The sequence below is a fragment of the Daktulosphaira vitifoliae genome, unplaced genomic scaffold, assembly GCF_025091365.1.
Source record: "Daktulosphaira vitifoliae isolate Bord-2020 unplaced genomic scaffold, ASM2509136v1 Scaffold_1, whole genome shotgun sequence".
NCBI lineage: Eukaryota > Metazoa > Arthropoda > Insecta > Hemiptera > Phylloxeridae > Daktulosphaira > Daktulosphaira vitifoliae.
The window spans coordinates 75819371-75831864 of record NW_026099572.1 but is presented as its reverse complement, the minus strand read 5'-3'; the positions used below and the strand labels follow the sequence as shown (position 1 = coordinate 75831864).

The window sequence follows — 12494 nt, the reverse complement described above, 5'->3', positions numbered from 1 at the left end:
AAATAAATAAACACATCATGGTAAAATTAATACCTTTTCAGCTTCGCATCGAAGCTAAAATTAATTAGTATTTAGCAATGATTTACTATAACACACTATTAAGAATTGTACTATTTGGAGTACTCTTCTCGCTTATACCTAAAAATTATATTAACTTAAAAAGTAATATTACTAAATTAGTTATCAATAAGTCAAAATTTTATTTAGTACATTTTTTATTAAATAGTATAAAAATAATTATAGATTCTCGTTTAACTTTTAAACATATTGGAAGTAGTATTCATACTAAATATGAATTATATGTATATATGTACGCAGGGTTTATCATGAACCAATCGATTACTCTCAAAATAAATATAATGTTGAAAAAAAATATTTTGAAAATATTGATTTTTTTTAGTTACATTGGTCTTAATTTATCAGCTAATAATTACTATTTAGGATCATACATTATAATTTATAGGGGTATATATATATATTTTTTTAATGGCAACATACATAGTTAAATTATAAAATAGGAACTTATCTAATTAAGAAAATGACTGGTTGATAACCACTTTTAGACCAGTACTTAGAATGTTATTCTCATTTTTATATTAAGGCGAGACAAATAGTATGGCCGGGAAATGTCTATTGATAAATATAATAGCACCCATTCCTCACCTCGTAATTACTTAAAATTTTTAATAACTTTTGAAATACTGTTCCAAAAGTTGTTATTGAATAATTATTTTCTTAATTAGACAATTTCCTATTTTAAAAGCTAGTTTAATATGTATATTGCTATTAAAAAAATAAAGTTGATACCCTAATACATTAAAAGAGACGATTCTAAAAATAATTAATAGTTGATAAATCAAAAATTATTTCTACAATATTGTATTTATGTTGCTAGTAATCGAGTTGTTTATAATAAACCGAGCACTTAGTATAATATAATCATGACATACTAGTTATACAATATTTTATTAGTATATTTTAAATTTTAATATAAAATATGTAAATTTAATTGTCCTATGAATAAATAATAGTACAATGTTAACTATTTTGAAGTTCATATTCACGATCCTATTGAAAAAAAAATTTTCTAATTATTTTCATAAAAACTTAAATTTTTTATCACTTCAGATNATTATTTTTATAAAAACTAAAATTTTTTATCACTTCAGATAATATTTGTAAGTAATAGATTCGTTCGTTACAATTTTTAACGAATTCTTATTAAAAATTTACTTAGGTATCATGTAGAATAAATGAATGTGTCTATGATCACAGACATAGTCATAACCATATAGTCTATTGTATAATGATAACCCTACTTATTCTGTTAATAATAATATCCGATAACTGTAGCCATCTGTTATCGATTTACTTTAATATTTGTACTATCAAATGGCAAATACGGTTTATCATGTACAGTAATACCCTACTGCGCATAATATTTTGATTATTAGAACTTTGACATTTATAATCATCTACTTTTCTAATATAGAATAATAAATACTTTAATTTGGCCACACTTATTTACATTATTTTATCAATGCGTATTTCTTAGACTGATTTAGGTACTAAAATTTGTTATTATTTTATAATGATAGCTTAATGTATATTTAATCAATTTAAGTCTCTGTTAAGTTTCTAAGGGAGAAGAAATTCAATATATTTTCGTAAGTCATTATTTATATAATTAAAATCTTAATTTGTATGACTTGTAATGTAAGCAAAGAGTGTTAAAAGAATTAAAAATAAGTAAATCTGGAAGAACATCTTCCATACATCAATTGAGAAAACTTATGTTGAGTAAACATTTATGGAAATTTATTATTATNTGAGTAAACATTTATGGAAATTTAATATTAAATGAATGTTTTTTCAACATTATTAAATCTTTAAGTTTTTTTAATTCTGTATGATTTAGTGGTGTATTTAAGGGAAGTTTTAAGAGTGTGATGGCCCTGGCACCAAATTTCAAGGAACATAATTTGATAGTAATTGATCTTTTATTTAATTATTATTATTTTAAAAAAGCCTGTCTACTAAAATATAAAAATAATTTAAACATATTATCCCAAGGTTAGAATAACTTTAAATATGCCTTTGGGGTAGGTGTAAACTTACATTTATATATTATGATACTACTTCATTATTTAAATGATGTAAATATTTTCAGTAAACATAGGATCTATATTCTTTTTACACAAAAATATATTAAATGTTGAATCTCAAAAAGTAAATTAGAATAAAAAACGACTTTCATTGTTGTAGACTTTAAAACATTTTTATTATGACTTTCAATTCTTTGAATATCTGATAATTATTAGCTAACTATAAAAAACAATATTGAATATTTTTCATTTTTTATAGTATTACAAAGACTATTTCACAAGATAATGTTTAACAAAAGTTGATTTGATTAATTTTTAGTTACTAACTTAAAATAAATGAAATACACCTAAAAACTATTTATTAATATATATTTTTATTTTATATTTCTTATTTTTTGAATAATAATTGAACAATTTTCAGGACTAAGTATAATTATGGCTTAATGCAAAAAAAAGTTAATTTTAATTAAATAAATTAAACTAAAAAATGTTATTAACTTAAGAGTGAAACTTGTTGTCTATAAATTTGAAAAGTAAAATCTGAATATTTAAGTAACTATATTGTATTAAAAAAGTGATAATTAATAAGATATAAAATGCTCTTCAGAGAAAAGCAAAAATGCACTTCATGCTTTTTTACACTAAGCCATAGCTATAATATTAGTATCTTAAATTTATTTGATTATTAATTTAAATAGAAGAAAAAAGATCAAATTGGTTTTCTATTACATTATGCTGTTAAGTTATTGTTCTTTTGTATATGTTTTTATTATGTTAAATTATTAATTGTTTTATTTATTAACAGATTTAGTAATGGAACAGATAGATTTTAAGAATGAAAGTAATCGATTGGCAACATTTACTGGTTGGCCAATTTCATTCATAATTAGTCCTAAAAGTTTAGCTGCTGCCGGTTTTTATTATACTAAGCATACTGATAAAGTAATCACCAATACTTAAAATTAACCATTTTTGAATAACATTTTGAATAGAAATTATTATATCATTTTAGGTTAAGTGTGCTTTTTGTGATATATACATATGTCGTTGGGAGTTTGGTGATAACGCTATTGATGAACATAAACGTCATAATCCAAACTGTTCCTTCATACTAAGTCAAGATTGTGGAAATATACCTATAATTGAAGGAATTCAACTACGTGGAGAGTTTGTGGAAAATCACAAAGAAACTGGTATTTAAAATTATCTTTTATTTGTAGTATTTAGAGCTCCCATGTTCATGCACTAAAAAAAAATTTAAATAAGTTTGAAAATATAACCAAAAAAATATATAGCTTAATATGCATTAAAAAGTTTAGATATGCGTATTAATATGCACAAAAAATAAAATAGTCATGCACTTAAAATAAGTATTTAAAATAAAAAAATAAACACATAGTAAAATTAATACCTTCTTAGCTTCAGCTAAGTGAAAAGTTGATCAAAATATTTTGATTGATCTTGATATTAACAATGCTGTAATCCGCACGGTTGGCGGTATTTATGTTAAAATTATTTGGGAAAAACAATACCGTTTTGATAATTATTTTTGAATTAATTTTTTTTTTTAGTCCTGTTCTAATCAGGAAAATTTCTTCTGCATGATAATATGACCCACTTTGAGATATTAAAATTCCTCTATCTGTGAAATCTTAGTACACTTACCAATAAAATATTATGAAATTCACAAAAAAGGCAAAGAATAATAAAAAGATTAATTTAACCAAAAAAATAAATATCAATTATCTTGTCAAATTTTTATCTCATTATTAGATAAATTATTAAAAAAAAAAAGGACCTTATTATTTAGTAAATAGTATGTATATATATGTCTAGTTTTTAGAAATTTGTTCAATTGTATATTATATTTGTATAGTTCATTAATTTTAATATATTATTAATAGTTTAAATTAATTTCATTTTTTTTAGGTCAACCCATTGATATTCGTGGTCTAGGTGTACGAGCTCACAGAGTTGCATTTCATTTAAAATATAATTCATATAGTGCTCGAATAAAAACATTTAGGGACTGGAAAAATGAATCTCAAAAACCAGAAAATTTGGCTACTGCAGGATTCTTTTTTACAGGTATTACAATCTTTTTGTTTTGAGTTAGCATTATAATTATACATTTGAAGTGACAAAGGAAAGATATATAGCCCAATAAAACCAACCAATTGTTTGTTAAATAGAAATCCTAATAATCTTATCAAACAATTTAGTCAAATTTCTGTACAGAATTGGAATAAAGCAAGAAATTAAAAGCTATTCGTTAGAAATTCATATATTTAAACAAACCGCTTTTTCCTATATCTAAAGTTAATAATATATTTAAATTTAAAAAATATTAAAAATATTGGTTTTTCCTTTCTTTGAAAAATTTAGTTTTGTAACTTAGAATGTTTTGCATGTTATCATCTCATTTATTAATTCATTTTTTCTTCGAATTATATAAAAATCATTTACCAAAATATATTGCACAAACTCTACTTTATATTTTTAACATTTGTAATAAAAATTGAATTAAATTGCATCATTCTTGTTTTAGGCGGGAATATGGATTTTAAAAGTATATTTTTTAGTTAAAGTAACTGTGTATGAATTATTCTTCTTTGTAAAATGATATAATACGTTATTTGATCATTTTATTAATTTAAGTTACTTTCAATATATAAATGATATAATTAAAAAGTTTTACTTTTTTGGATTTAACCAATGATATTAAGAATAGTTTATCACTTTCATAATTTATTAATTTTGTAAATGACAATTTGTATTCTTTATTTTAGGAAGCAATGATGAAGTACGATGTTATTATTGTGATGGTGGTCTTCAAAATTGGGAGATTGCTGATAATCCATGGGTAGAACATGCTAAATGGTTCCCTAATTGTGGATTTTTAAACTTAGTAAAAGGAGAAAAATTCTTAGATGGAAATTTAATTGAGCGGTTTAATGCCCTTTTAAATAAGTCTAGATCAGATGATTCTACTAGTACAGTAACACAAGATGTAATAGTCTAAAATTTTCAAGTTTTTAAATATTTCTAATAATATTATTTTTTAGGGTCAAGTAGTTAGTATTCATCAAACTGACTTAAATTTTCCTACTTCTTCATATAGGCAAAATGAAATAACTGATCAACAAATAAGCGAACTAATGTCATGTCCGCCAGCTATTGTAAGATTAATTTTATTTTTATATTTTTGTGCTTGTAATTTATAATTTTAAATTTTTTATTTAGATGGCGTTAGAGTTAGGTTTACAACCTTCACAAGTAAGACAAGCTATACAAAGTAATTTACAGGAAATTGGAAGACCTTTTAGATCAATGGACAGTTTCATTCAGCAAGTTTTAACTCAAGATCAAACCTTTCCTACTGATGGGTATATTGTTTCATAAATAAAATTAATTTACTAAAATGAATTAATTTTAATGATTTTAGAGATTCAATGACTTTAGAAGAAATACTTCGTAGAGATAGTCCATTAGTTCGGTCAAGTATCATCCATAATCATGAAACTTCATCAGATTCAGATGATAATGATAGTGATAAGTAAATTTTATTAGTCACTTTATTTTTTATTGAAGTTAAATTGATTATTTGTATGTTTTTCAGTGATACTGATTTATCATTAAGTAATGCAATATCAAGTTCAAGTTCTTGTGAAGAAGAAGTGGCACCAATCTTACAAGAAAGTAGTGAGGTTCATAATTTTACCCAAAATGATAATGAAAACTATCAAGATCAAGAAATTTCTCAAGCTATTCAATCTTTTGATAATAAAACTATTGGTATATAGTTATATGAGGAAAACCCTCACTAAAATTTATATTACCTAGTTAAAAATATATAAGATTTTATTATTAATACCATTTTTTTTTTTTAGTAGAAGAAAAAGAAGAAGAAAATTTTAATACTATAAATTATCAAAATGCAAATTTATCCCATTCAAGTGAGTTAATGATTTTGCTGCTTAAAAACCTTAAACAAACTTTGTAATTCACTAAAAAAAAAAGAATTTTTATCAGTCAAATACTTAGTTACGTTAAAACTAAGTATTGACTTTTAAAAATAGTATACCATCAAATATTCAAGCAATTATTCTGTCGTATAATCATTTTAATAAAAAATATTACTTAACAAAATTGTATTATATATTATATATTATTTTATATGATATAAGGGTAGGGTTTATTATTCATTTATTTATTTTAATTATTGTGATTTCAACAACATAAGATACACATTCTTAGATTATTTGTAGTATATTATTTCAGTTTTAATTTTTTAACATTTTCAGATTTAGAAGAAGAAAATCGTAGGTTAAAAGAAGCACGCCTTTGTAAAATTTGTTTGGATCAAGAGTTAGGTGTTGTTATGTTACCATGTGCACACTTAGTTGCATGTATTACATGTGCATCAAGTTTACCAGACTGTCCATTATGCCGACAAACCATTAAAGCCACTGTTCGCACATTCCTTTCATAATAGGAATTTATTATCTATTGATAAATATATTAAGTATGATTTTTGGGTTTAAAATATAGGTATACATTCCCATCTATGCATAAATCTGGCCAATATCAACCAAAATTATATTAATTATATATGTATATCTAAGTTTAATAAAAATTATATTTTAATATCATTTGACTAAGTGATTTATTATTAAATACAACAAAAGATTGAATTTTAGTCAAATTAATTATATCATACAGATTTTTATTAATAGTTTTAAAATCATATTAAAAATAACTTAACATAGTAAAGACTTTTTTTGTATATAATTATAAGATATTGAAATTGGTATTAATAACTAGTATTTTTGGTCATATTTAAATACTTGAATTTAAATAATATTCTAACACAACAACATTGTAGTTTGTTACAGAAAACACAATTCCTAACTTAATCTAATCCAAATAATATTATCTTTAGTGTTAAAATTGTTATATATTTTTAAGATTTAAATTTAAATGTTAAATTTTTAAGTAGAAATTTATTTACATTTTTGTAAAATATTTATTATTTGTGTTGTCATATTGTACAAATTGTTATGCCTTTAAATTAAACTTTTATTACTATTAATTTAATTTATATATTACAGTTTATATATTATTTCTGTACAAATTAGTACGAGAAATTAATTATACACTAATGTTGTCATTAAAACAACAAATCTTAATAATTTTAGTAATAAAAATTAAATTGTAAATAATTTTCTAGTTTTATGACATTAATCTAAAAATTTTACAGACCAGTCCACTTTTTATTTTAAAGTGAAACTAAGTCATTAAAAATTTTTACTTTGTCATATTAATGCTGTAGTGTCTATTAAAAAACTTTAATAAGTATGTTCTAGCCTAAAAAATCTGATCCTGGTAATATTGGTGTACTCATGGTGGATATGGGGATAGATTAGCTCCCCTGTGAAAAATATATTTTCGCATTAGGATAGATGGTGAATAGTAATTATAGATGAATAACTGTTTTTGTTGTACACACTGTTTGGACTTTGTACACAGGCTCGTATATGAGTACTTTGACTACTTAACACACCTCAGCAGATTTCGTCATTCCTTCAAAATATTGTAAGGAAAAATAATATAATTTCTTATATTATAGTATAAAAATTTACTTTTTTTTTTTAATCTTATATTATTGTGAATGTGCAATGTCAACAGTGCAGTATGTGCATCTCACTTTAAACTAAGTAATATTTTAGTTTCAATAAATATAGTCAAAATATTACTGTGGTAAGAAAAAATTACATGTGTGTTATTTTATACACAATTGTTTATTTCTAAATCGATTAAAAGAAGCTCGGATAAACCATTTCGATCGGAGCGAGAAAAGATATTTTAGGTCTTTGGAACTTGAGCCAGATTCAGGTTCAAGACACTATTTGCGTTTAGGATTTTGTACAAGAGATGACTATGGGTAAGGCTAATACTCCGAAGAGATGTAATTCCTTGCAGGCAGTCTGGCTGCAGACGGCGGCGCTTCGCTATGGTATCGTGAGAAACGGTCGGCACACTTGAAACGACTTGGGTCGTGAAACCGTTGTTCATAGAGAATATTACAACGGCGCTCCAATATACGGTTTGCGCGCCTACGGTGGAGGAGAGGTGGTACAACAGGCAGTGCGTGAGACCACCGACCACCATAGGTCCGTGAGACAGCCGAGGCCGCATTCCAAACTGTCAGACCGTATCACCTCCCCGCTCCGCCACGATTACCCTTGCCACCACACATATGAAAAGGAAAATCAGAGTTCTTTTGTATGCACATCCTGTGTGCGTGTTAGGTTAACCCTGTGTAGGCGATGAAATCGCTGATGCGTTTTTTTATGCGCGTTGCATTCCAGTGAGCCTGGAGACTATATTGTACAAAATTTATCGAGTTAAATGTTGAATATTAGGAAGTAAAGTATCCAACTTTTCAATATTTTTTTTTTTTTGAACGTAGTAATAAAAATATTTAATATTTTTTAAATTTGGAACTCGTAGAAAAATGTTCAAAATATTTACGTTAATGTTTGTATAATATCAACNTTTTTTTTTGAACGTAGTAATAAAAATATTTAATATTTTTTAAATTTGGAACTCGTAGAAAAATGTTCAAAATATTTACGTTAGTGTTTGTATAATATCAANTTACGTTAATGTTTGTATAATATCAACATTTACAGTATCACTTTGTACTTCACATTTATACAGGTGTAATTATGAAGTAACAAACATAAAAAAAGTTAATAGGATAATATTAACATGAATTTAAACAAAATCCTTAGATTATTCTTTGAGTTTGATAGACTGTTTTTAAACAGTTAGACAGTTCATTTTTCATTTGTTTAATAGACTAGCATCTTATGCAAAGACCATCATTAATTTTTGAATGTAAATACGCTAGCTTTTTCGAAGTTGGAATTTGTGAAATTATCTATTCTTTTGTTAATTTCTCTTATTTAAATCCGTTATTTATCCACCATAACGAGCCACGAACCTGACGTATAAAGGAGGGGCTTTTTTCCTTTTAACTAGAGCATAAAATTCTTAAATACAACTCTAGCTATAGAGAAGGATACGCTTTTCTTTTAACGATCCTTAATAAATAAAATAAAATGGGAGCTCAGTGGGGAGGAGGGGTCGCGGCACTGTATGGAAGTAGGACAGTTGGGACAAGTATAAATGATGTCTGAGTGATTAAAATCACTGTTACAAGAAACGCTTGATAGTATTGAATTCTAAGAAATTGGTGCATAATTACAAAAGCAACATCAACTCCTATTTATTTAATTGTATCCTGATTAGTAGTTCTTAGATTTAAAAGTATAATTTATGAATAAATATTTATTATAGAAATTAAATATAGTATGAAATTAATATTTTATAATTTAAAATTGTAATTTTTAACCTATTTTTTTTTGTCCTTTAAAGTTGATTTTTGTGAAAATTTACAATAAAAAAAAGTTATTTAAATAAGTTTAACTTACTATGCTATGTCAATTAGATTTATATAATATTTATAAAAATCAGTGTACTCCTCTTGTAAGGTATTTTAAAATAAAATTGAATATAAGGCCGATAATTTTAACACAAAAATAGGATATTTTTGAATACGGTAGCCATATTAACCATGAAGACAAAATAAAGTTCAAAATTGTTTTTTTCACATTAAAAAATATTACATATGATTTATTTCATATATATATATATATATATAAATGTCAGTATCTCCGGAAAATGTTTTAAGTTAAGTTGAAGAAGTTCATTTTTTGTGGAAAAGTTAACATTTTGAATCTCTTACTATGGGCAGCTGAAGGGTCAAATTTATAAAAAAAAATATACAGAATGATAGGTAAATATCTCACGTATCTATAAAAAACAAATTTAAATCGTTTTTGTCATTTTTAAAAAGGTTATGGTAATTTTAAGTAAAAAATGTCAAAAGTTACAGATTTTTTTGGAGGAGAAACCATTTAAGGGGAATGAGGGAAATTTTTTCAATTTTTGAGGGTAATGTCTTCGACTAAATACGATTTGTGATGTTTTGACATACCGTTAAAAGCAATCGGTTCGATGAGAGCTAATAAGAAGTGGTGACAGACATAAAAAAAAACATGGTAAAATTAATATCTTTTCAGCTTCGCATTGAAGTTAACACTTAAAAATGTCAAAAACCAACGAATAAGTTCTGTAAAAATATTTTATTTTTAATTTTCAACACTTAAGATCTTTATTTTTAATTTCACTATTTTGGTGATTCATTTGTGTTAATATTTAAATTTTGAAAACTTAATTGATAGCCATTATTACAATATAGCTATAATGTAAATTAGTTTATTGTTTTCCAAAACTGAATTATATTTCGTTCCAATGAATGAATTCAGAAATTCATAAAGAATTGTCTACTGGAATGCATGATAAACAGTAAGTTATGTAAACAACTTTGAGGGATACTGTGAATGCGAGTGGTATGACCTTGAATCCCATAAAAGAGGCCCCTTTACCCATTAAAAACCCCTCAGTTGAGCAATATGTTGAAATATTGAGGATATCCGTTTGTTACTTTGGGACGTGCTTCAAAATACATAATATTTTTAAGAGGTACGCTGTAAATAGATAAATGTACGTACACAGAATGAATCTACATTTAATTTTATTACCTTTCGCACTGTACTTAAGTATTAAACAGAAAGACCACCACCATGCCAAATTTTAGTTTATAGTCCATTTTAATGCTTTAAATACAGATAGTATTACACGGTAACACAAATGTACGGTTATTATAGTACTGTAACACAAGAAATACGAGTATGAATTATGAAAAATCATTCAGAGTTTTAATATTTCTATCAGAGCCATATTATTATGGCTATCACAAGATTACAACTATTATTTGGCTACCACCATAATTGGTTATTAAATGTTTCATCTATAGTTACCAGATTATATATATTTTTTTTAAAGATCCAGTTTTAAATAAATATTTTTTAAATAAGCCATATAGCATTCATAAGTATATATCCTTTGAATCGTTCATAAGCCTTATTTTAAATTTCAGTTATAATTTCAATATATGATTTATTTTTTTTTTTTTTGTTATCACTTCATTTATAAAATATCATTAAAATTGAATATAATACTACATTTTTTTTTTATTAAATATGAGTAAAATAAAAAAAATTTTACTGTAAAATACCTTTATAACATTTATTTGAAATCTGGAAAACTTTAGTGGATACCTAACAAACTTCTAAATGTATGCCTTAAGAAAATACATGTAGCACACTATTTTCATGAAATAGCTTCTATTTGTATTTTTATGGACTTTTTTAGTCTCATAACATTTTTTACATTAGTAGCATGACACAGTCAATGAGAGGAAGGACAGTGTTAATTAACCTCTCCTCTCTGCGACATGGTATATTATTATTATTATTATTCCTAAAATATACAATGAAGTTACTTAAGTTAGTATTCACTAACATTTTTCTTATAAAATAAATTATCAACACTCTAAAATGTATGTTTTGAAAAAAGCTAAAAATCACATATTACAACATTTTATTCAGTTAAATCATTAAATAGAAATTAAAATATAAAACTAAAATGACAGAGATCATTAAATTAAAAACACCCAATGTTAAATTAATTAATAGTAAAATTTTACACTTTTTATGTGTTTTTTCATGCTAACAAAATGTTTTTATACTGCCAAATTTTGTGTAAAAATCGTAGGTTTAAAGAAAGTAGGTGTAGAATAGAACTGCTGTGTAACTATAAATTTCAATCATATGTTACATCATTAGATAACTTATATAACAAAAGTAAACAAGTTCCAAACAAAATAATTATATTTAAACGGAGCATGTTTAAGTACAAAACATTTTATCACTTAATATTATGTTATTTATGTAATTAAAAATAATCCAACTAGATTTATCTTTAGGAATTAGATTTTTGTATGTAGAATTTAAATTTATCCCGCCAATAAAATTCACTTAAATTTTATTTTTTTGTCAAAATTTATTTAAGTATTAAAACCAAATCAATTTATTATTTTAGAGCTTGTTTTTTTTTTTTTTTTTGAGATTATTTGTAGAGTAAAATCTATGTAACAATAAATATATACAATAAGTTCAAATAATATTTATTATACAAACTGAATCTATTTATAGATGTTCTTTTTGTCCAAAAATATCATTAAATATAAATCTTATTAGAGCTGTTACACTAATTACTAGTCGACTATTAAAGCAGTTAAGATAATTATTTTCATTAAGTATATTAGTTTATTAAAAATAGCTTTATTAATTATAATGTAACCCACGTTTACATCTATTTATTATTGAATAGCAATGTTAAAATGCATTACTTAAC

At 24.4% G+C, this 12494-nt stretch overlaps 1 protein-coding gene across 3 annotated transcripts; it reads left to right on the top strand.

The window, feature by feature from the left end:
- Nucleotides 1-1427: 1427 nt before the first annotated feature.
- Nucleotides 1428-6941, top strand: LOC126896766 (putative inhibitor of apoptosis). 3 transcript variants are annotated; one of them, XM_050669828.1, is made up of 12 exons: nt 1428-1667; nt 1919-1988; nt 2911-3047; nt 3118-3298; nt 4035-4193; nt 4895-5115; nt 5171-5284; nt 5349-5491; nt 5551-5661; nt 5725-5900; nt 5996-6061; nt 6410-6941. In XM_050669828.1, exons 3-12 carry the CDS (start codon nt 2919-2921, stop codon nt 6595-6597), a joined length of 1488 nt encoding a protein of 495 aa, XP_050525785.1. In that variant the 5' UTR covers nt 1428-1667; nt 1919-1988; nt 2911-2918; the 3' UTR covers nt 6598-6941. The 3 variants fall into 3 exon arrangements, with proteins under 3 accessions (XP_050525785.1, XP_050525786.1, XP_050525784.1); XM_050669829.1 differs by lacking the exon at nt 1919-1988 and having other exon boundaries at nt 5999-6061; XM_050669827.1 differs by lacking the exon at nt 1919-1988 and having other exon boundaries at nt 1429-1667; nt 6410-6936.
- Nucleotides 6942-12494: the final 5553 nt, after the last annotated feature.